General features: G+C 44.0%; 1 protein-coding gene across 1 annotated transcript in view; it reads left to right on the top strand.

Moving 5' to 3' along the window:
- DCC (DCC netrin 1 receptor) overlaps positions 1 to 22,323 on the top strand; it is a 556,872-nt gene that overhangs the window by 318,828 nt on the left and 215,721 nt on the right. The window contains exons 6-7 of the mRNA XM_055699136.1: positions 17,323 to 17,477; positions 19,040 to 19,160. Coding sequence (XP_055555111.1) covers positions 17,323 to 17,477; positions 19,040 to 19,160 — 276 coding nt within the window. The remainder of the gene's footprint in view (positions 1 to 17,322; positions 17,478 to 19,039; positions 19,161 to 22,323) is intronic.

The raw sequence follows: 22,323 nt of genomic DNA, 5'->3' as shown, positions 1-22,323 counted from the left end.
CGCTGGCCAAGGCTGAGCCCATCAGTAACAGTGGTGGCACCTCTGGGGGAATGGATTTAAGAAAAGGGGAAAAAAAACCAACCTGTGCAACTGCAGCTGGAGAGAGGAGTGAGGGTATGTGAGAGCAACAGCCCTGCAGGCACCTAGGCTGGTGCAGGAGAGCATGAGGTGCTCCAGGTGCTAGAGCAGATTCCCTGGCAGCCAGTGGTGAAGACTCTGGTGAGGCAGGATGTGTCCCCCAGCCCACAGAGGTCCATGGGGGAGCAGTTCCCCACCTGGAGCCCCGGGAGGACCCCATGCTGGAGCCAGGGGATGCCCAAAGGAGGCTGTGACCCACGGGCAGCCTGCGCTGGAGCAGCTCCAGGCAAGACCTGTGGCCCCCCGGCTGGAGCTGGCTGCACCCATTGGAGGCACCCACGCTGGAGAAGCTTGTGGGGAACTGTCTCCAGTGGGAAGGACCCCACGCGGGAGCAGTATGAGGAGGAGGGAGCAGTAGAGACAGCGTGTGATGGACTGACCAGAACCCCCCTTCCCCATCCCCCTGTGCCGCTGGGGGAAGAAGGGAGAGTTACTGTGCTGATGTTCCTTTGGTGTGAGGATTTAATTAATAATAGTATTAATATTATTTGGGGGATTTTATTATGTTTTTCAGAGGATCGTTTGTCGTGGTTTTGTGTTTTGTTTTTTTTTCCCCCCAAGGGTTCCTAATATCAGAAGGTATTTAAAAATTAATGTGCTAAACCAAAATGCTTTAGCTGCAGAGCAGGGGATTGCTGCTGGCGTATGGCAAAATCCCATAGCTGCCTATCAACAGGGAGATATTTCCCAAAATTTTATGAAAGGCTTGAGAGAAGTGCAGCCCAAGGTTTGGACATGAGCTCTTATCTACTCCATGAATTGTTTTCCCAACTGGATATCGGGTGTCAGATTTTTTCAGACAAACAGCAAATTCCCTCTGGTAGCTGTAAGGCTTTGTGTATAACACAAAAAAAAGGGAAAAAGGCTCTTTTCCATGTTTTCCTTTTTCCTTCGTTGTGGCTTTTAATTTTCAATGAAAAAGCTTCTCAGGGTTTGGTTATGGGGGTTTTTTTTGGTTTTTTTTTTTACACCAAAAGTTTTGGCCTTTAGCATATTTTCAGTTTCTCTTCACCTTCTTTTAAAAGGTTTCTGCTTCTTTAAAAATAGGAGGAAAAAGGAAAAGAAAGACTTAAAAAATAACAGAGGGAAAGAGAAGTAAAGGAGGGTTCATTTAGTAAAGTAGCAGAAGGAATGTAAACGTACAGGTTTCTTTCTAATCTGGTTTTCAATTCTGCATTAAGGCCCTAAAAGACATTTGTTAACAAACGGAGGTCGTTTCGTTAACTTTGGACGGGAAAAGACACACCGTTTATGGTTTTGCGTGTGGTTTGCCCTGAGATGAGGTATAATTTCCCCAGGAGCTCTCTCACCTCTTGGGAAGCGCATTTATTAGTAGTATTAATAAATACCTATTAAATGGCAAAACACCTCAGGCAAAACAATTAGCTAGATACTAATTTGTAAAACGGTGTTGAAAACTTCCTTAGCCCCAGTGCAATAACATTATCTACTGGGGGAAAGGGACCTGTGGCTTTGGTGCTGAGCCGGGTCGTGCTTTCAGGAGCAGCGTTAAAATCAATTTTTCTCTGTTTCAAAGCTGTTCCCACGTTTTTAATACCTGTTCAAGGAAAGTGGTGCTGAGGGTGACTTTTCAGGAGAGGTTCGTTTTCTTGGTAGGCAGCAAGCGAATGCGTAGGAGTGACACCGTGGAGCTCTGCCGAGCATATGCACGGTATCGCCCAATGATACAACCAGTTCTGATAGAAGTAATTATTAAAGGGGGGGGGGGATTAGGATTTTTTTTTTTCCTAATAAATAAAAAGGAGAATGTCAAATAATCCCACAATGGCTGCTTAGCAGGTTTGCCCTGGTGAGTCCTATCGGGCTGCACAGCTAGAATTGTGCAATTTTTCTGTTAATTGTAGGAAACAGCCTTTCTCTTTTCACAATGATTTGCTTTCATTGTGTGAATTTTTTTTTTTTTCCCTCTCTCCACACTGACCGTTGCCTGCCTTCACTGTCTGGTTTCAGAAAGCCTGGCTTTAAAACCAAGAGTTTTAGGTGAAAATTTTGTCGCTGTTGAGGTTTCTTGCAAGTTTGCTCTGTGCCCAGCATCTCGTTGCGATGGCATTCAGCATGGTGTTTCTGGGAGTAACTGGACTTCAGCAAGCCAGTTCATTTGGTAACGAGAGGCGCATACATTTCCTGAATTAGTTTTATGAGTATGTTTTCCTACCTCAATAAATGAAACACTTCAGTAAGAATCAAAGCACATTTCATAAACTGATAAATTGTGTTCCTTACATCCCCTGAAGTGGAGTGAATTTTGATTGATACACATAATTCCTTAGAACTCAAGCTGGTTTTTACTAGTATTTCCATCAGCTTTTTCAGCTTTTCTCCCTTTTTTTTTTCCTTCCCCCTTCTTTTCCTTATTTACACTTTTAAAACTGTAATTTTCCTGAGACTTTCCAGAGGCAAATCTTTAAAACTCTTTGTTGTGGAATAAGCCTTTTTATTTGTGTGCTAGCCTGGTTTTCCCTTCAACAGTGAAATGTGTGAAGTGGTGATGGGAGGAGTGACAGCTGTCAGAGCGATTAGTATCGCATCAGCAGAGTACTTAAAGCAGATGAAAATTTTTTTGTCTTGTGCATAACTTAAGGCATGAACAATCACAGGGTGGGTGGGAGAAGCAACCCCACGACCTCCCTCTGGTCCCGTCTTAACGACGGCCTTTTCTTCTGAAGATCGTCAACAGTTTCTTCAAAAAGGATGCTCTTGGGCTGAAGTGCGTGGCTTAGCAGAGAGCCTTGTGTGTCCGTCCTAAATTCTCTACGAATCCTCAAGGAAATAGTCCTGTTTTGTGCACCAAGGTGAATTTTACCTGCAGCCCGTGAAGCAGTGGGCTGTTTGAACAGAGGAGATGAAATATCTATTATTAAACAGGGGTCAAGCGCATTACTTCAAGTAGTAAACAGTGATCCTAGTAATACAATCAGAACCCGCAGGTTTGGGATCATACTGGGATGACCTTAGGGTTATAGATTATAGCTTTTATTTCTTCTGTAAACTGCTGAGAATGCAAAAGCTGTAAAAATGGTATTGCTATGTGCACCAACACTTGTAAATGCTGTATCTGAAGGAATGAGATGTATATCTGGGCCAGTTTAATTCCTCCTACCAATGGTTATTCAGGATTTTAAAGTTAACACTGCCCTTGTGGAAAAAAGGTGCTGCAGGTGCTTTAATCATCACCAGTAATGATGAAAGCTTCGGTTCTAATTTTTAATTAAAAAGAGGCAGCACTCCCAGCAGTCCTGTGTCCCCACTGGCATGACACAGCATGTTGGTTTAGTAATTCAGGGAAGAGTGGCTGACAGAGACTAGGATCAGCAATGTGACCCGGATTCAGCCAAACACTTGCTCCGGTTCCACCAGATGAGTGAGTTCAGCGACGCGAGCAGAAACAAAGCACCACGAGTGGGTTCACACCCGCCTGGCAGAGGTGAAGAGGCTGCCCATGGGTGTGTGGGATGCGTCAGATGCGCGGGATGTGTTGGATGCGTTGGATGCACATGCTCCTATGCCTTTGCGCTCCGTTATCCTTTGCTGTGGTGCCAAGGATGACCTCGGTGAAGTTCCACTGCCCGCTGGTGAACCAGCACCTGCTCTGGGCACAGCTCAAGGATGCAGGATGCCCAGTTCTGCCCGAGTTACGGTGAACACCTCTCCTGGCCCCTCACCTGCAGGAGCAGACTCAGCTGCCAGCTGGTTTTTACATGTGGAGACAAAACTTACTTATTTGCTAAATCCAAGGACTTCCCATAGCTCATTGGTGCGCTGAGAGCTTTTAGAGTCACAAGAAAAGGCCAAGTTTCAAATGCGCTAAGCTGTAATTAACTCATAATATTTCTAGACACAATCATATGCTGAAAATTGCAGGGATTATAGTAGGATCAAATAAGGGGTGAAAATAGCCAAGGGCAGTGAGATAAAATTTGAAACCAGTTTAGAGGTCCTCAGCTGTGATTGTGGCAGAGACGTGGGAGTGGTGTGAGATGAAGCATCGCGTGCGTCGGTATCTGTCCTACAGTGTATTGAGGTAGGTCACACAGGGAAGCACGGGTAGCTCGGATCACTGTCAGGGAAATATTGGGCAGTAGCAATAATGAAATGATCAGCTGTATTTTTGAAGAGTCACTTTTGGTTTCATGTACTATCTGGAATATAAATAAGCTTTTGAGCTGGGGGAAGTACATCTTTTTGTGTACGCGTATGCATGCATACGTTTTAAGAGTGGTTTCTTCAGTAAAAATTCATACACGCAGATCGATCTGACCTGAGTTGGGCGAGAAGTAACCTATTGACCTCCCCATAAAACCGAAGGGGTTGTATTTTAATTTTATTGTGCTTTAATGATGCAGTAGGCTTGTATTCACCTGGGCTTTCTCCGCTTTGTTTGGAATACGTCATGAACCCATATGTTTGGATACGAGCTCGTGGATAACTGGAGGATATCGCTATTTCTGCTACTTTTTCTGGGGCGCTTAGGAGGGCTCCCGATGAAGTCCTGGATCCTGAACCCATCCGAGTCCAGGGCAGAGCTCATCCCTTCCCCGACTTAAAAATACATTAGCTCCGAAAACTGTGTGGACAGCAAATCCCATAAATACCAAATACATGCCTGATGCTTAAAGTGCTTCAAATTCATGAAATTAAAGAAAACGCAGAGGCTGGTAGTATTTTAGTAAAGCTGTGGATATGCAGCTATTCCCAGCTATCTGAGGCGAAGGTGGGTGATGGATCCAGAGTTGGGCATGGCATCGAGGGAGCTTGAGTAGGAATTAGATCAGGAAATTCTAAAAGTGCCACCTAAAATAGACATCTTCAAATGTCTACATTCAAATTAGCTTAATACATTGTATTCAAGAACTTTAAAAGAATGGCTTGAAGAAGCATCTCAATTATTCATGTGGGTTTTTTTAGTAATTCTGGGAATAGCAGGAAATTGTGGAAGAGGCCAAGGGGATGACCTGCTGGTGGCGGGCTCCACAGCAGAGAAAATATTTTTTCTAATATTTTGACCTGTGAACTGAAAGGAAAGAAAGCATTGATGAAATTCATAGATTACACAAGCGTGGATACGTTATTTTTCTAGAGCAGGAATTAATGAAAATGTGTGGCTGATTGACCTAGAATAATTAGGGGAGCTTGGTACAAGCACGTGAGATGGGTGTGGGTGTGCACTCTGGATGGAAGAGGTCAGCTGTACGGATTGCAGGCTGTGCTGGAAAATACGGAGCGGGAAAGTCTTTGAGGGTCAAGGCTGCCAAGCAGCTGAACATTGCACCCAGCACTGTTGATGTGATTTTATAATGTCCCCCTCCCCTAAAAAAATAAAAATAAAAAAATTGGACACTTGAGTAAACCTAGCACTTCTTGAATTGGCACTGGGGAAAACCCTGCTGGAGAATCCCATCCATAGTTAAGAAAGAAAATTAAAGATGCTATAAAGGTATCCAGGGTGAACTGTGCCGTTGGTTAAGGAATTGGAAAAGATACTTAAGATGAAAGAGCCCCTTTTATTTATCTAATTTGTCAGAGAAGGTTACAGGGTGGTTTGATCAGGGTCTGTCACCATCTGTGCAAAGAACAGAAATGTAATAGCGGAGCCCTCCAGCCTACCTGGCAAAGATAGGGAGAACATCCACTGCTGAAAAAGGACAAGTGTAGACTAGAAGATAATACTTTTTACTTAAATGAGAATAATTAATCAGTAGAACAGTGTACCAAGGGCTCGGGTGTATTTAGTATCACCAGGAGAAAATGAATGAGCTTCCTAAAATATATGCGGTAATTCAAAAAAAGTGATTAGTTCAGAGAAGTCCTGTTTGGAGTTAAACGTTAGGTTTGCCAAGATCATCGGATCTCCCCTTTCTGACAAGCCTGATCCACGTGTGCTCGTTTTCCCGAGTTTTTTTGAATTACTGACAGTAATTAAACGCGCTCGATCCATTCAAGCCACATCTGTGTGGTTTGCACGGTGTATTAAGGCTGAAAGGAAGAAGCAGCGTGCTCAAGGCCATTACGCAGGCACAGGCTATTTAATTTATACCATTTTGAAAAAAATGAACATGTCTTATCCTGGGGAAGCAATTCCACAAAGCAGGGTGCTTCCTGAAACCTGGCTGTCTCAGGCTTTTCATGGATTCCCCATTTCTGCTGCCCTGTGGGCGGTGCAGGGGTGTTTGGGGTGGCAGCATCCCCTTGGCTGGTGCCAGCTCAGGGCAGGCTTTCCTGCCCATCCCCCTGCTTTGCTTGAAGCAACCTGCATTTTTAGGGTGGTTTTCCCCCCGCTCTGGGTGGTCGCAGACAGGGCATCTGAGGAGAGAGGGCTGGAGCAAGGTGTGCCCGGCGGCACCTGCGGGAGAGGAGACCCCTCGCCCCGCTTCATCCTGGCTGCGTGGTACAAGGGCTGTCTGCTGCTTGGGTGCTGCCTTTTGGGGGAACAAATGGAAAACAAAGACTGGGGCTTTGGGTGGCTGGAGCAGGTGACTTAGCTGCTGCCCGGGGAATAGCTGTCTGATTTATATTTTGGTGAAAACCTCATGCCTACCTCAGTCGCTTTTATTCTGGGTGACCTTGGATTAGTTAAAAATCATTGCTGTTTTTGCTTGCTAATGGAATTAGAGCTTGTTGATTCCTTTCTCTTTGATCAAAATGCAACTGCCTCACCTGGAGCAGAAGGGGGAGTCATGTAATGAAGTGCCTGTAGCTGCGAGGGCTGCTCCAAGCCCTTTCATCTCCCGGTGCTTCAATTTTAGTGTCAAGAACAAAGGTCAGCCCGTGCCAGAGCAGCCAGGGTGCAGGGAGGGTCGTGCCAGCTGCACCAAAAGCATCCTCAGTCTTTTCCATCATTCATGTTCTGCCGTTGCTCCCATCTTTATACTCAGCTGGCAGGTAGGGCTGTTAACCAAATCAACCAAAATAAATCTGCCTAGCATATGCTTTTAGGTTTTTAAGCTAAATGGAGCTTTTTGATGCTTTCATTAAGACCTAGCACTTGCTGGCTGTCGGCCTTACCTCTCTATGAGGATGGTGAAATGATGTTGTGTGTATTTATTCAACGGCTAGTATGGATAGACAGCCACATGCCCACGGAGTGGCATGACCCCTAGAGCGAGAGCTGGCATTAGCCTGATGCCGGGTCTCTTTTCATTTGATTTCTGAGGAGGAGAACCTGGCAGGGACCACCGTGGCTTCTGTCAGCTGTTCCCCCCTCTTCCTTCATTCTGAGCGAGGGGGATAAAATTCATCCAGTGAGTTGCAAAAGGGCTGGGGTGAGGAGTGGTCCCTCCGCACAGGCAGTGGGCGCCGGGGTTAGGGGGTGGGTGAACGAGGGCTGGCAGGGCGCTGGCATCGCACTCGGCGGGTGGCTGCTGTCCTCTGCTTTAACGCTGTGTTAGCTCAGATGCCAGCGATTCCTCGTGACTATTTCTGGGGATTGAAAATGGAATCAGAAGGTTTTCTTACCTTTTGGCACTTCTTCATTCGCAGTCTTCTGCAGAGCGGGGTTTGGAAAGCCCTCCCTGCACCTCTCGAGTCTTTTTTTTCCAGGGTACTAGTTCTGAGCGTCTGCCCTCAGTCTGTGTTAATGGTTTGGTCTGAATGGCGTAATTTAAAAGTTAATGTCTGAGCCTGAAAAAATGACATGAGAATCACTCTTGAACTTGCCAGGTCCATCAGGATGGTACTGAAAGTACCGTAAACTTCGTAACAGAGTGCAGTAATGTGTCCCATAGATCTACCATATTCCGTCTTACCTGGTTGGTCCTCAGTTTCTCATTTCCCTTTCTTTTAAGACAGTGTGATAAACTGAAGATCAAGGCCATACAAAGAGCTCCAAAAAAAAAAAAAAAAAAAAAAAAGTACCTTTTCAGCAGACTCCCTCAATATTTCCCTCTTGCAGAGTGACAAACTGTTGCCAGTCTTTAGTGTTGGACCTCCTCCAAGCAGAACTTCAGTCTGCCAGGCAAACTGCTCATGGGGTGATTCAAGTGGATTAACACTTGTATTTTTAATTTAATTTAATGTATTTTTAGTTTAATTTAATGGACGGGATGGCTTGTTCCAGAGAACGGCTTGCATGCTTTGGGAAAGGGTATTGCCATGTGATCAGTTGCTGATTTTTCTTTACAAAATATTAGCTTGGGAATGAATAGAATGCAATTAAAGAAAGAAAAAATATAGAGGGGCTGCCATAATATTTTTTTCTTTAAAAAAAAAAATTAAAAAATCTGTGGTTTTAATACTTCCAAGTGTGCTGGAGGCTCTCAAGGTAAGAGTACTACTTTCCTTGTTCTTTTGAGGCATGCCAATGAGTCTCAGCAAGCACAGATCCGTGCTCTGCCTGTGCATGGACCTGGCTGAGTCACGGAGCGAATCCCATGATTTACTGTCTGTACACCTTCAAATCTCGATGGCTTTCTTGGGAACTTTTTCTCCTGAATTAAAAAGGTGGCATCAGCCAGGATACGTTTGGAATGGCGCCTTCTCTGGCTCCACTCCTTCCCATGGGGAAAGTCACTTGCATTGCAGAAGTGGAAAAGGAATGGAATTGCAAAAAAAAGCAACAACAAAAAAAGCCTTTATTAGAGATCGTGTCTGCAACAAAGAGGGGTATCAACTCATACAGTGTTCCCCGCACTTCTGCCGTGGGTTTAGCTGTTTTTAGCCTCTCCATTTTTCTTTTTGATGAGGTTACAGTGGTTACTTTTAACCTTAATGAAGAGTGCTGGGGAGGAGGAGAGCTGTATGGAGCAGACGGGGCTGGCTCATCAACCAACCCGCTCGCAAATGAGAGCCAGCGTTGGGACCGGGTCCTGCTCCAGCGGGAGCAGCCACCGGCTGCTGGGACCGTTCTGGGTGCAGCACGGCAAAAACGTGCAGATCCCGAAAGGGATTTTTCAGGGAGCCTGTCTGAAAGTAAACCTGGGAAATCCATACTGCGAAGCAGCGGCTTGCTCTTGCAGCTGGAGAGGGAAGGGAGCCTTAGATATACAGAAATCTCACAGGGACATCTATTAATTACACTAGCTTTTAATTATCTGTCACTGATATGTTACATGACCTTGAGCAAGTCATTTACTCTCTGTGTGTGTATCTATCTGTAAAATGCTTGTGAATTATTTAATGTCTACATATTGCTTTGAGATCCCCAAATGCAATGCATTATTGTGGCAATTATCGAGTCTGGCAGCATGGGGCACGCTGGTGTCAGCACAAATCTTGGCAAAGAGCTCCAGAAAAGATCCTTTGCTGGTCCTTAATGTACTGTGGGGAACAGGAGAGATGGTGCAGCATCCAGGGTCACCAGTTATTTTTCTGTCTACCCACAAACACTGCCTCTTGTGGGGATGCCTAGGGGGAAAGGCTGTAGAATATCCTTGTGTTTTGGGGGGTTTCTGGATGAGATGAAGTTGGTGCCTCTAAGTGCTTATCTTGTGTTAACTCAAAAGAAAACCCACCAGGTGTGCCTTCTGAGACCCCGGGAAGCATGACTTTAATTTCTGTTCCCGTTTTGTGGTCCCATTAATACCCATTTAGGCTATCCTTAGGCACACAGGGAGGATATTATTAAAAAAAAAATAAAATAAAAAAAAAGGAGGGGGCAGGATACAAGTCTGTCTGCAACTTTCTTACAACCTGATTTTCTCTTTCATGTTACTTACTCAAAATGTAGCTAATTGTCAGTATTGTATTACCCTTCGGAAAGCCCGTTCTGTGATGCATGCATTTCTGTTACACAGGGGTTGACAGGAATAACGTTAATGCATCTGAAGATAAAAATTGACCTGATACGCAATTATGAATGCTCATTTTGTTCCCAGGGCGGATGGGATGTTGTCAATAACTGTTGTCTGTCCTATAAGTCATAAAGGCAGCAATAAAATAAAATCTTTAGGTAGTTAGAAATCGACAGATATGGGTGACCTTAGTTTTCCTTTCCCAGGCTGTCCGTTATCCGTGTGTTACACATACAGCATCCTGCTTCTGTGGTCCCCAGCCAGGAAAACCCAGCCAGGAGCCGGAGCAACATTTTTACCTGTTACAAGGGGCTGGGTTGCTCTTGTTTCATGTTGCTTGTAACTCGGTGGTTGTACGTGACACTGTGTTTTCATGGGGGAGAATCCCTCCGTGCCCAACTTCTCGCCTGGTGGTGGGCATGTCCCTGTGTTTCACAAGTCCTCCAAAATGCTGATAAAATAACATTTTAGTAGGATGATCAGTTTGATTTGTTTATAAATGCTTGAAATTCACAGACTTTTATGTTAATGCTGTAATATGCTACGCTGCGGTAGGACGTGTGTGTCTCAGGTTGGGTGGCTTTTATTCCGTAGGGCTCCTAGGAATTACACAGAGCATACTCCACAGAAACCTGGGGATGAGCGCGTGCGCGTTCCCTGTGCAGACCTTGAAGCTTTGCCCTCTTGCGGCTGCATCTGCTCCCCAGCGCGGAGGTCACAGCAGCCAGATGGAGCTGGGAGCGATTTCACAGGGTCATTACCAACCTTGCTGAACTTACTAGGGGCTGGCTACCAGGAGGGCAATAAAGTGGGAACTGTTATTAGCCACCTGACCACGCAAGCTTCCCCAAAAAAAACTCAAGAGGGTGGTTGTTGTTTGTTGGGTTTTCTTTAATTTTTATGATGAGACACAGTGATGCCCTTGGCAAGTTTTTTAAACTAATTTTTAGACAAAAGGGAAATGGCACGTAGCGTCTAGGAGCAAGCCGTGTTTTGTGATTTTAATTTCTTACTTGATTCCCAGCGTGTGAACAAAATCTTGGTGGATGCGGACTACTGACAAAATCCCTTTTTCTTAACATCTTAATGAACCCTACTGCTCTGACCCCATCAGAGCACTTTGGGGGTCCGTGAGGAGCTGCCATTTAACCACTGCAGAGGCAGCAATGGGTTTTCCTTGCAAAACCGGTGTCTCCTTGTCCTGTGCACTGGGGTGAGGGGCTGGCTCCTATGAATCCATGAGGAAAAATACCTTTTAGTGTAGTTAAGATCAGGATTTGTAGCTCTTCAGGTACGGCACAGGTCCTCCCAGCACTTCAGAAATATTTCCACCCTTGGAAAGAGGGGTGGGAGCAGTGTTAAGCTTTGCTTTTTGCTGTGGTTTTTTTGGATGGAATGAGGAAGAATATTCATCGTAATTTATAAAACTGAATTTTTCTTTTTCCTTAAGCGTGTCATCAGGACACTCGTTAACAGAAGTGCATTTAGTAATTCAGTCCCTGAAAATAAAATGTCTTATTTTGATTATTTTCATTTATATAGTGCCGGAGTGGAAAGATTAGTAGTTTTTCAGTTGGCTAAAGCTAACCTTAGACACTGGGAGACGAGTGCTGGTGGGTGTTGGTTCTTAGCCCGTTTCCCCCGGTCGTTACTCAGGTCCCACTGTTTTACCCTAAGGATGCGTTTGAACCCACGGGCAACTCTGAAAGTTTAAAGGCTGCTCTGAGTTATGCTGAGGGACGAGGGTCCCTGTTGGGTACCGGCAGGATGGGAGATTCAGACTGATGAAAATACGTTTCTACTACGTTCAGTGCAAAGTGAGGTGGTGGGTGCCTGGGGTGGGAACGCTTTGGGTGCAACAGCCCCGCTCCAGCTGTGGGAGCTGTCTCCCATGCCTTCTCTCCCATTGTCATGGGATCGTGGTGATGGATCATTTGCAGTTTTGGTGGCTCGGCTCTTTTTCTCTTGGGAACCATGAACTTCTGCTGTTTGGCAGTAATGGTGTAAGCTGACCTTCGTGTGGAGAGCTAAAGCAGCATGAAAATAAATCATTAAATAAGACAAGTAATACCTTTATTTTGGTGAAGAATGAAGTTTTACATAGAATAACAGCTTCATTTTTCATTTATTTCTTCAGGGCTGGTCTGAGGGGAGATACATTGAGAACATATTGTTTTTCTGCTTGTCAGGGTAGAGTTTAGAGTAAGATGAGGGTACAGAGCTATGGTAAGAGATAGAGAGAGAGTAATTTTAAGCTGCTGTGTGTTGAACTCTACACATTAGTGGAGTTTTAGGGTTTCATGCCTTGGACTCTTTCCAAAGGGTCATACATTGTAACACTATTCATAGTTTGGTATTTCTTTTTTTAACTTCTTGAAAAATAAGGGTTCTGGCATTTCCATGTATAACAGGCAAGAGTAGTAAATACATAAATACATACATATAAAACCATATTCAAATAAAAATCCAATTCTCTTGTCATTTTTAGATCTGGCAGGACTCTGTTGGCTTAGAGTTGGATTGTGCTGACTCCCTTTAAGGCAGACACAACCTGGCACATTCACTTGATGTAACTTTATTTTCAATTCACGGTTTGCGCAAGTTAGCAGTGAAAAGTACAAGGGATTTTTTTTTTTTTTTTTTAAGGTTTTGAATCTATGAGATGACAAAGCCACCCTTTAAGTACATGCAATTGGAAATCTTCCCGTGCAGAAGGCTGACAGGGTTGGGCATTTGCTGACAGCAGTTATCTTTCTTGGGTCAGTAGAAACACATTCTTTATTCAAACATGCAAAGGGAAGACACTTTGCATTAGGAAACGCTGACATTTCTCCAAGTGAATATTGTTTCCTCTTGTTGCAAGATCAGCTGTCATCTCACAAAAGATATTTCTAGAACTAGGGAGGTCATCCCAACATGCGGCTCTCTAAACTAGCTGTTTCTCCTGGCAAGCGTTCCATTAGTCCCTGAGCCTCTGCTACAGGCTCATTACAACCCATCTTTGACATTTTTGGTAATGAATGCAGCCAGCTGTGGTTCTTAAAGGGAAAACCCCCTTTCTTTGAAGCCGGTGTTGAAGAGCCAAGACCCAGACCCACACTGGTGGTTGTGGCATCGTTCCCCCACTGGCCTCCCAGGAGTTTTGTAGGTGCCCATGTGGGATGATGGGCTTCGGTGCTGGCCGGCAGCCGGGACAGCCTTCAGAGCACGTTCTTCATCCCAGCTGCCTTTGGGCAAGTGAAGGTCAGGGCTGGACCATCATCTTTACAGGGCTATACACATTCAATTTAATCTTCCATATTTTTTTTTCCTTGCACTGCGGAAAACGAGGGGTTCTCCCTCCCCAGAGGCATCGGGGGTGTGCTGGCACAGGGATGCAGTTTGAATCGGAGCCTGTGATGCCACATCCCAACAAAATGACTCCTATCCTCTATTTCATTTAAGTTTCATCATTCAGATGAGTAAAAATCTTCCCAAGTCAATAGGGTTGCACGCTGGGGTCTTACCTAATCATTTATCTGGAGATGTTTAGTGAGGACTGTGATACTACTTGCTGATATGAATTCTGTTAAACCCAAAATCTCATGGACATCTTCTTTTATAGATCTCCATTAGCCTTTTAGGGTTTTTCCTCCTTTTTTTTGGCTCAGTATCTAATGTAAAATATCCTCAGTCTGTGACTGGGGCATTTTGATAGAGCTGGGCTAATGTGAAATAATGAAAATGAACATTTAGAAAGCCTCTTCGTCCTGATATGGAATGCATGTAACATTCTGAGGTGTTATTTTAAATTATTTTTGCCTGAAGATAGAATTTTAAGACTTTCACCCAGAGCTGGGGCAAAGTACAGTATAAGCATCCTACATTGCAAGGTTGTTCTGGAAAAATCTCGCTGCAGTCCCACTTTGCAACAGTTCACAGATGTTTTCTGAAGAAAACAAAAATACTTTAAGAAAATCAAAAGAAAAATTCTGTGAAGTGGTTTAAGCTGGGGGGGGGGGAGAGTCTGCAGGTTGTTTAAACCATTTTATATTGCCACAATATAATTAGAAGGAGCCTGAAAACAGCATGTATTTTTCTTTCCTTTGCAACCCACCTCACCAGCCTTCTTCGTATATTCACACCTTTAAAATATTCACTACTGAGAAAAAACAGAGAGAGAGCAAATATGGCAGCACCTGACATTTATTGATATATAAAATATTTATGGAATGTATATTTATAGTGCTTGACATTTTACACACATATATATATATGCATACATATTTCCCATCTAAATGTGTTACATCTGCCTGCTTTAGGGTGTTACGTTACCTGTATTGGTGGCCTCTTACCTGTATTTAATACTGCATAATTTGCAACAAAGTAATGATGCAATTTACTGGCTTTAATGGTGACCTTAAGAAAAACACAGGGTGCACCCCCCCACTGTGGGAATGATGCTGGCGAGAGCATTACAGTTGTTAAATACAACTATTTTGTATGAAACTCAGCACCCAGATATGCCTATACTGAACATAAACCATACAAAAAAAAAAAAAAAAAAAGGATGCATCAAGCTTTCTAGCAGTCTATAAAAATGCCAGCAATTAAAAAAAAAAGGGGGGGTGGGGAGGGGGAGATATGGGGGGAGAGGAGCAACAGTTCTGGTGGAGGGAATGAGAAACTGCAGGCAAGCAGGGTCAGGGTCCCGGAGCGGGCGCGTCATAAAGAATAACTGGCAGGAATCTGAGAGTTACAAGTCTATAAATTAATTGTAGGCTTCTGATGACATCGCAATAAACCACGGTAATGAAGATTGAGTAGTTTATAATTTTGTCAGAGCTGTGAAAGATTGCATGGTTCCTAAACTACGTAGATACTTTTGTGTTTATGTGAGTTTGTTGAATAAATTATGCTAGGGCTCTAGTGTAAAAAAGGAAAAAAAAGTGTTAGAAATTAACATATGAATGTGATTCCATCTTAAAGGTGTTTTTTTTTTCATGTTTTCCTTACCAAAAGAGCTGATTACGTTTTCTTGGAGGCATATTATCGCTGCTGATTCTTTGTAGCTCGGCCATTAAATTACCTCTTTTTGTGTATCTCTGGCGTAAGCGACGCTATTTTTTAACAACCTCTTGATCAGCATCTTAGTTACCCATGTTCCCTTATAAGTGATATTTTATTTGAAAAATCATCTACAAAATTTCCTGTATTGTGGCTGCGTGGTCTGGAGACCCCAGTTGAATGCCTGTCTGGCCGCAGAGCGAGAGCATCCCAGCCTGGAGCATTCCTGATCCGAACGCACACATCCATCTGAGCCCTTTCGATAGGCAATTAGGCAGCTAAGTTAATCAGGACACCTCATCAGTTTTAATTTGCATGAGTTGGGTTTGAGCTGAACTGGATCAGGAGCTTCTAGGTATCTGCAATTATTAAATATACAGTGAAGGAGACACGGATCTGGAAGAGGAATAGAGAAGATGGGGGAACAGTGCAGGAGGGTCCTGGGGCAGGTGCTTTTTTAAGTGTGACATAAGATGCTGACATAAAAACCTTTGCCATCTGGCTTTGATCTGCTTGGGTTTTGTGTTATAAACAGTTTCTAAACAAAATCTCATTTTCTCAAAAGTATTTCTGCCTCATTTGTTTGGAGAGCACTCGGGATTAATTGGGAGCATGTGACTGAAGAGGTGATGATATCTGGGGCTCTGCTTATTTCTAAAGCTTAGAAACTATTGTCACTAAAGCAAAAAAAAAAAAAAATTCTGTAGTTAAGGTGGTGAGATGCAAACACTGAAGAACGCGATTTTATCTGTATGCCTGCCATCGGATTCCTGATGGACACGGGTTTGGTCGCTTACACCACGCGTTTCTAACTTGCACCTGTTTTTCTCATTTTCTGCATCCCTAATGAGAGTTTTTGGTCTGATGTGCGAAAAAAACCCACGTTGGTGTATTGAGTGCTGCATAACAGAGGCTGCTCTAAATCATAGCTAGCCAGAGGAGAAAAATGAGGGGGTGCTTTTGCCTGTTGGCTGGTAGCTTGGCTACTAGCACCTCTTAGTGTCCAGCTCCTACAAGATTAAAAACATTTGTGGCTCGCTTGGGTATTGTAGAAATAACAACCAGAGGGGACCAAAAAACAACACACCCCCAACAAAACCCCAACAAACACTGGGAAATTAATCGTTTTGTTTGCAAGACAAAATTTGAGAACTAGAAAGTATGAAGCACTAAATAAGAAGCTTGAAATTAAATCCTGAATTGCTCTTTTTGGCGAGCAGGTTCCTCCTGGAGCTGCGAAGAAACAGAATTTGATGGTGTGATGGAAGAGCGTGCTGTAATCCTTGCAAACCTGGGCTCTGAGTTAGGGAGGCGAGGGCAGCCCCGCTTCTAACATTCCTTAGCTTCTGTACAGTTTATTTTGCAATCTTCACCTTCTTTTAATTTAGAGGGTGATGTTTGTGTTGTTTGGTTTTTTTTAATATTATAATCAGATGTCGGGAGTAATGGCTCCAGAAATACAATTGGATTTTCTGTCTGAAATGATAAGTCATGCATGGGATTTAGAAATGAATTTTATTCTGGCTTCCTGGCGACTATGGATATTCCAAACCGAGACTGCCCTTCCCCTGCGGATGCTGGCGGAATGTGCGTGGGCTGCGGTGTCTTCGCATGTGTTTTCCAGTACAATGAGGGCTGCTCATTAGAAATGTGATGTTATTAGCAGTTTTCCTCAAATTGCTAATTTCCATCATCCTAGTATTACGGTAATGATGAAATTAAATTAAATTAGCATATCATATAACATACTAAAAAACGGTGAATACATTATAGTAATACAAGGCAACAGCTAATTGCTGGCTTAATAAGAATTCGTTTTCAGCAGAGATAATTCAACCTTTTTCATCTTCCAATCACTAAGGAGAGTTTTCCTAGTTATTGATTATCTCCTCATCTTCCAGAAGCCCAGGCAGAAGTCCTTTTGGTTCTATGGGAATGTCTCGACTCTAAATACTTGCAAATTCTTGGACTTGTCTTGTCCCTGTATGGATTTGTAGGACCTCGTTATGTATGCACTTGGCATCTAATCTGCTGAAATGAATGTGATTTTATTACCCCTGTATTCACTTAGTGAGAATTATATATATATATATATGTATGTATTTTGTTATACATAAATCTTCCCTGTCTTCTAAATTGAGGTTTGCATTCTTTCATTTGGCAAAAAAAAAGTTAACGTCAACTGTTTAAGGGTATTTTCTAGAAAATAAATGCTTTCCCTAGTATTTAATTTTTAATAGGCTCAGGGTTAAAGAGAATAATTTGAATTACAGATGTGTTTTCTATTTACGTCTAATATTCTTCAGGCTTATTGAAATGATTTACTTGCTAAGCCTTGATTTATATCCACTCATTGCACTTTTCTTTCCCCCCTGCCCGATCTTTTTTGCAGTTCCTCCATGGTTTTTAATTCGCCCTGCAAATCTTTATGCCTATGAGAGCACCGATATTGAGTTTGAATGTGCCGTGGCTGGGAAGCCTGTGCCTACGGTGGAGTGGATCAAGAATGGAGAAGTGGTCATTCCCAGTGACTATTTTCAGATAGTGGTAATTATCTGGCTTTCCCTTATTTAGACCTTTTTATCTTTTTACTAAGCTCTGAAATGTGTTCTGATACTTGATACAGTCGTTGCCTTTGTAAACTTATCAGTCTTCCCAAAGAAAACAAAATTTCTGCTGCTTCCTAACACATCCCAATGTGATACTTTCCTTGTGTTAGGTCACAACCTAACGTTGTTACTGTCTCCTGGTTTTAGTGATGGTGGAACGAGGTCTTTTGGGGGAGAAAGAAGCATCAGGTTATACTCCGAGTAGCTACTAATAACATGGTTTGCCATGTATAGTGACTTCCTTACCATTGACTTTGGTGCACAAAAATAATAGGTGGCTTCTCCAAGGAAATAGTGCTTGGACAGAGGGGTTTAAAAATGCTACAGGTTAGAGTTGTTGTTGGTTTTTTTGTTTGTTTTTTTTTTAAGAGAGTTGTCGTGCATACTGCCCATCCCCATCCGGGACTCCAATCTCATAGTTTAAATGCCACTATTATATAGGCATTATTAGGGACTATTATATAGGCTAAGAATTTACGCTGTGTTTTCTGAAAGGGTTGGTCTTGCTGGCCTCTCCTGAATGCCGTGTCACTTGTAAGGGAGCTGAGACTTCAGGGACCACCCCGAAAGCATTGGTCACTGTGAACATTTCCATAGGCCATGGGATGTGGCAGGGTTCAGCGCTTTCTGATTTTTCTCCTCGTAACAAAGAATATTGATGATCATCATGTCTTTGAATTGCCTATCACAAAAAAGGGGGTTTTCTAACCTGGTTTTCATGAAGGATAGATTTCTTCTGCCATAAAGAATAGCAAATTCAGCCTTTTTTTTAATTCAGCCTTTTTTTAATTCAGCCTTTTTTTTAATTCAGCCTTTTTTTAATACATTGTTGCTTATTAGAAAGCAGCCAGAAGCCATCCAAAGGAAAGGCAGCTCTGTGGCTGCCACGGTTGTGTGGTGGAGATGTTAGAAAATCCTTTCACTCAGTAGTTAATGGAAGGTACGTTACAACCAGAGCATACCCCTCCCTTGAGGTTTTATTATTTTATATTTTTTTTTTAACCCAACATAAATGGTTTCTGCTTGTGCTAACAGAAGTTAAAAGTTAAGTCTGTTTCAAATGAAGTAAGTGTAGAGTGACCTTTTCTTGAGGATCTCCAGGATTTGACCTTCAGAACAGTGTTTGTTCAAAGATGCCGAAGTTGGAAGTGCTTTTAAACCATCCCTGCAGCAAAGGGGCAGGACAAAATTCCGAGCAGTGCTCGCGTGGTGGCTGTGATTTGGAGCTTAAGCCTCGAGCAGGGGATTGGGTGGTCCCCACAGGCACGGGAGTTCACCCCTGGGCCGTAGAGAGCATGAGGCCTCGAGAGATGCTTGTTCCTATGGTTACAGCCCTCGGAGGGCTGGGGCTGTGCGAGCTGGAGCTGAGGTTACATACCAGGAGCATGTTTCACAGAACTAGCTGCTCTGGGAAAGTTTTCTAATCCACATACACTTTGGATGGTGTTTTTTAATTAATTCTCTCCCTTTTCCATTCTTTCTCTTTTGCTGTCTCTCTAGGGTGGCAGCAACTTACGGATTCTGGGCTTGGTAAAGTCAGATGAAGGTTTTTATCAGTGTGTAGCTGAAAATGAAGCTGGAAATGCACAGGCCAGCGCGCAGCTAATCATCCCCGAGCCTGGTAAGATGCAAAGGACATACAGAATTGTAGATGTAATTAATGCTATTAACAATCAAAATCCCAAATGAGCAGCTACTCTTCTTTACTCCCTCCTACTTCTCCAGCTGGCTGGCTGTAGTTAAGAGCGTGGCCAGGCTACCAGATAGGTTGAAGTGTTTTGATTGCGGGGGCAATTACAGATGCTGGCCTTGTCCTAGAAATTACTCTGGAGGCCCAGCAGACCCACGTGGAAAGACGGCGGCGATGCCTTGCCCATCTATCGGTTGGCTTTTGTGCCACTGAACTACGAGAAGGTGACCACAGACGGGTGAGGTGAGGGAATGGGGGGGTCCCTAAGCGATAGGGAATTCCATCGGACATACTTCTGCATTAAATTGTTGTGGAGCGTTTGTCTCGGGGAAGAGGAGACAGAGAGAGGAAGCAAAAGAAGACTTTGGCAGTGGGATATCAAGTGCAGCCGACTGTTGAGATGAGAAGGTTTGTGTCTACGTGCTGGAAGGATGATTGATTTTTATTTATTTATTTTCTCCTGAAATTAATAGGTGTTTAGTTTTATGGACTGCACTGTGCAGCAGCGTAAGTGTTTCCTGCTTTATGGGGTTTTAAGTAACAGAAAGATGTCTTCATCTGAAGCTAGACGAGATGTAAAACATGGATAAAAGCCTTTCAAAGTTTCTGGGTTGTAGATGATTCGTGACTTGCACTGGGCTGCAGGTTACACTTGCTGCTCCTCAGGGATTGTGGCAGCAAGCTGAGAACAAGAGAACATGCTGGAGCGTGGTTCCTTCTCCCATTTGGCTTCGGAAGAGCAGAATCTTGGTAGCCCACAAACACTTGCTGGAGACAGCTTGGCTGAGATCGATTAACCAGGCCAGTAGCTTGGACTGTAGATTTTCTTTGGGAAATCCTTTGAAAAATTTCCATGTGACATCAGCACCAAGAGCTTTGCCAGAAAGCTGGCCATCTGGGAATAGAGAAATAGGTATGGCCATGGCCCACCTTCCTGGTAAATAAACATCATCAACCTCTGGCTGGAGACTGAACAGGGATGTTTGCTGAGATCCATGTAAGTCCAGTCCTGTGGGCTGCTCCTTTATGGGCACCATTATCCAGCATGATTCCAGGCAGTACTGGGGGAGGTGGTGGTACCATGTGGCTGAGACCACCTTTAGGCAAAAGCGAGGAGGAAGGACCACTGAAAGCCACAGATTCCCAGTTTGCGATGCCTTCTCCATGCAGATGCTTAAGGCAGATTGAAATGGGACCAGGGCTAAGGTTTCTCCCTCTGTTTTCTGTCTTGGTCCCAAATGAATGGTTGAACATGGATTTTTGCCTGTCTTCAAAGCTCACGTCCCTCTTATTGCTTCTCCTTTGAGATTCAGCATCTCCTTCAGCCTGGTCTCTTTCTCTTCTCTCTCTCCTTTCTCCACTGCATGAAAGCAACTCCAGTGGCAACTGGGGACTTTTCAAACACCTCTCAGCCCCTCTCCCCTAGGTGCTCATCCCACTTTGCAGCCGTGAAACTGTGCTGGTCCCCATCAAGCAGTCGGAGAAGAGTCAGGAGGGGTGGGAACTAGAGAAGAAGTGTAATGTCTGTAGAGTCATCATTGTTCTCCTCCTCCTGCTAGTGTGACCCCGCAGCCTGGGCTCCCTCCTCAGCACCATCGGCTGCCTGAGGTCAGTGGTTGGGTACCAGGATGGAGGGGCAGATACTGATTTGGGTTCCTGCTTCCAAACGTGCCCTCCAGCCGGTGCAGCCCAGCGTCTGCCCAGGTGGGCATTTCCCCCTGGGGTCACCAGAGGGGACGATGAAGTTTTCTTCCCTTAGGGACGAATTTAAAAATGAGAAGGCACTTACAAACTGGTTCTCGCTGGCAGAAAACACATCTCATGTCATGTCGGTGAGATCCTGGCTGGGATCCTCATCCTGCTCAGTACCAGCCTGTTCCTCTTCAGATCTCACTATGGGAGACGCACTTGTTTTGCTTTAGCTTTTTGTTTGTTCTCTTTCTGCTTGCTTTTAAGCTGAATCTCACATTTGGTCCGTGCACTTGGATTATATTTACCTGCATGAACATCTGAAGGGAGCAGGCGGCCAGCCCCTGCTGCAGCGGGGTTTAATCTGGTGCTGGGATCATCCCTGGGGAAAGTGATAACTCGTTGCTGCTCCCAGCTAGTCATTGCAAGTGAAATGCTGTCAGTAAATTATACGCTCAGTGTTGGTGGTTATTGTGTTTGGCATTGGATTAAAATTAAAATAGAAGAAAATGAAAAGAAAATCCTAAAGAGCTACGGGACACCATTGTAAACTGTTTCCATTTTCCTTTTTAAGTGATGGATTACTTTTTTCTGGCTATTTAATCAGATCTTCAAACAATGCCACTCCAATTCCTGGGAGATGAAGGGAGGGCCAGCCTGCACAGATGGTGGAGAAGCCAGCTCTAAATACAAATGAGGCGGGGGGGGGGGGCGCTGGCCGTGGCGGGAGGGACTCAGCCCCCTCTGCTTTGATCCTTTGGGCCATGCTCAGCGTGAGCTTTGCTGGGGAGCTGGGCTCTGGTGGGGGCTCCCCCCTTCCCGGGGCAGGCGATGAGCCCCCAGAGCCCACGTCGGCTGTGTGGGCGTTTTGAGGAGAGCCCAGGGAAGTTTCAATATACTCGTTAATAGCCATCATCCCTTTCTGGAGCCGTTAATAGAAGGGCCGTAAAAAGAGACATGTTGAGGGCTTCTCCAAGCTTCCTTTTTCTGCAAGGTGGGGTCAAACCAACCCTTTATTAAACTAATAATGATTTTACCCTAATGGTGATTTCTACCCCCAATTTGCATCAGGATAAAACTAACCACTTCTTTTTCGTGTGTGGCATTCATAAAATTAGAGGTAGTTGCTTTTATTTATTACAAATAATTTGGACCATCCAATGGGCTAAATATGTTGTGTTGGGGGTGGGAGTGGAAGTTTTATTTGAGTAGAGGGCTGTAACCCGTCTGGGTGTTCCTGCTCCTATTGTTACACAGATGTGTGGATTCACGTCCCCTGCCAAGCACCTTTAACTGTAGGACCTGAAGTAGCAGCACGTAAGTTGGCATTAAAGTGAGTATAAATGAGCTCAGATTGAGATCAAATATACCCCTTGTAAAGGCTGTGGTGCTAAATTAGAGTTAG

Source organism: Falco cherrug, chromosome Z (assembly GCF_023634085.1).
Source record: "Falco cherrug isolate bFalChe1 chromosome Z, bFalChe1.pri, whole genome shotgun sequence".
Lineage (NCBI taxonomy): Eukaryota > Metazoa > Chordata > Aves > Falconiformes > Falconidae > Falco > Falco cherrug.
The sequence above is the reverse complement of the archived record's forward strand: the minus strand, read 5'-3'. Positions and strand labels throughout refer to the sequence as shown.